Source organism: Silurus aristotelis, assembly GCF_946808225.1.
Source record: "Silurus aristotelis genome assembly, chromosome: 19".
In the NCBI taxonomy this organism is placed as follows: domain Eukaryota; kingdom Metazoa; phylum Chordata; class Actinopteri; order Siluriformes; family Siluridae; genus Silurus; species Silurus aristotelis.
In genome coordinates this window covers 3056455-3059178 of record NC_139592.1, presented here as the reverse complement: position 1 = coordinate 3059178, position 2724 = coordinate 3056455, and the positions used below count along the sequence as shown (strand labels likewise).

General features: G+C 39.3%; 1 protein-coding gene across 4 annotated transcripts in view; it reads left to right on the top strand.

Moving 5' to 3' along the window:
• Window positions 1-2724, top strand: part of irf10 (interferon regulatory factor 10) — an 11130-nt gene continuing 8406 nt past the window's right edge. For all 4 annotated transcript variants that reach the window (XM_083520968.1, XM_083520970.1, XM_083520967.1 and 1 more), the window contains exons 1-3: window positions 1-113; window positions 335-508; window positions 2256-2451. In XM_083520968.1, coding sequence (XP_083377094.1) covers window positions 335-508; window positions 2256-2451 — 370 coding nt within the window. In that variant the 5' untranslated portion in view covers window positions 1-113. The remainder of the gene's footprint in view (window positions 114-334; window positions 509-2255; window positions 2452-2724) is intronic.

The following is a 2724-nucleotide window of genomic DNA, read 5'->3' as shown; positions in this document are numbered from 1 at the left end:
AGAGAGGAAAGCGAAAGTATTTCCTGTCTTGCTTTCTCTTTCATTTTGACTGAAGTACAGCGCACACTTTTCAGTGCACATGTGAACACACACTCTTCCGTCTCAGAAAAACTGTAAGTTCTCCAAAACAAGCTTTATTTTTTACATGTTTTTGTATTTAGATCACTCGTGTAATATGCTGTTTTGATAGTTATAAGTCCAATCACCAGGTAGAAAGTCTTTGCTCTTTGTGGCTGAGGTCATGTGACAGCTCGGTTTCTAGATTCTTCTCAGGCTGTGTGTAGTGTTTAAGTATTGAGGGTGTTGACATTAATGGGTTTTTTTTAATGCACAGATGGAGCCGAAGGAGAGCCCGATGCGTCTGAGGGAATGGCTGATCGCCCAGATCGACAGTGGGAAATATGCTGGACTGAGCTGGGAGAACGAGGGGAAAACTTTATTTAAAATCCCATGGAAGCATGCAGCTAAGCAGGACTACAGGCAGAACGAGGACGCCGCGCTCTTCAAGGTCGGCTGCTCGGCACTACAGTTTGAAAGAGTTTCTGACTCACACACACACACACACGCCCACACACACACACACACACACACACACACACACACACACACACACACACACACACACACACACACACACAGAGAAAAAATAAAATAAAAAATAGACATCCTCAGAAAAAAAAGTTACAAACAAATCTAGGGTTGAATCTTTAACATGTCAGTGTCCAATCTAAAGTATGGATTCTAATGATCTACACTGTTGGATGAATTCCTCCAATTGACCAGTGATGGACAAAGTACACCAAAACCATGTAGTCGAGTTAAAGTAGCGATCCACTCTGTAAAATGTGACTCCAGTAAAAGTAAATGTGTCCCTTTAAACTTTCACTTGAGTAAAAGTACAAACGTTTTTGCCTTCAAATTTACTTAAGTATCCAAAGTGCTTTGATTTATTACGACTTTAATGTTCCTGTTATCATTTTAATCACAAGACTCTTTACTTACTCAACTCAGTTCATGTGAAAAGACTCGAATGTGACTCTCAGCACACTGATCTAATAATAGAATAATATTAATGACTCAAACACTGATTGATATCTGTTACAATAATCCTGCCCAAAATGATCATGAGCTCAAAATCTTCTTTTCAACAACTTCAAAAAATTGCGCAAAAAAAAAGCCCACGTGTGTTGTGGCTGAACTGTATGTTGGTGATCAGTAGATACACCAAGCACCAATCAAAACAAGTTGAAAACAGAGCGCGAGCTGATTGGGCACAGATTTTGCAACATGTAGTTGAGTCAAAAGATATTTGACTGAAATGTAGTGAAGTGAAAGTCTTTCAAATGGAAATACTTCAGTAAATATACAGTAACTTACTTAAGTACAGTAATTAATTACATTTGCTTCACTACTGTCCACCACTGGGATTGACCAAACATCTAGCCCACCATGTTCTATCAACCCTAATGCATTATAAAAGATTTGTGGAGCTACACTCTTGAAAATCAAGGTATCAATTATTTAGTCATGCCATAAAACAATCATTTTGGGGTCCCCAGAAGAAGCTCTCAGAACATGGTCCTCAAAAGAACCTATTTTTTTTGCCAGTTTCAGGTATTACATTTTTCTTAAACTTACACGAAGAACTTTGGAGATGTATGCTAAAGGTTCTTCATAGAACCATACTGTACACCTTAACATAGAACCATTTAAGAACTTGGAGAGTGTAAATGAACATCTATGGCTGTGATGGAACGTCTCCTGAGGTAACACTGAATGTTGAGTAAATGCTGAATAAAGCAAAATGAATTCAATTAAATGGTTTGGAAAGAACACCAGCCATGAACTCACTTCAGCTGAACAACGAGGGTCCTGAGCAAAAACCTCTGATCAATTAGATTTTTACATTAATACAGGATTCCATGGTGTGTGTGTGTGTGTGTGTGTGTGTGTGTGTGTGTGTGTGTGTGTGTGTGTGTGTGTGTGTGTTTTTCCAAAGAAAGTGTTTGTTTAATAATACAGTACATACAGTGTTTGAGTTTACCTACTCTGTGTGTGTGTGTGTGTGTGTGTGTGTGTGTGTGTGTGTGTGTGTGTGTGTGTGTGTGTGTGAAAAAATATGTGTGTTTAATTTAATAATCTATGTGTTTATATATATATATATATCCCTACGGCTGTGTATATGTTGTAATGTGTAAATGTGTGTGTGTGTGTGCGTGTGTGCGTGTGTGTGTGTGTGTGTGTGGTCTGTGTAGGCGTGGGCAGTGTATAAGGGAAAGTACCGTGAGGGACGTGACAGAGCCGACCCCTCAGCGTGGAAGACTCGACTCCGCTGTGCCCTAAACAAGAGCTCTGAGTTCCAGGAAGTTTCTGAACGCAGCCAACTGGACATCTCAGAACCCTACAAGGTGTACAGGATAGTGGAGGAAACACACATCCACACAAACACAGGTGAACACACACACACACACACGCACACACATTCAGTTCTCTCAACAAACATCTCTCAGGCTTTCAGGAAGTGACATCAAAGTCTGGACTTCCTGAAGGCAATCCTGTGAATGCATTTAATCTGGAGTGAACACAAAACCCCACATTTTTATAAAAAAAAACAAAAAACAAGACAAAGACAGACAGAATCAAGTGAAAAAAAGATTGGAGGAATGAATTAGAAGAAAGAAAGAAAGAAAGAAAGTAAGAAAGAAAGAAAGAAAGAAAGAAAGA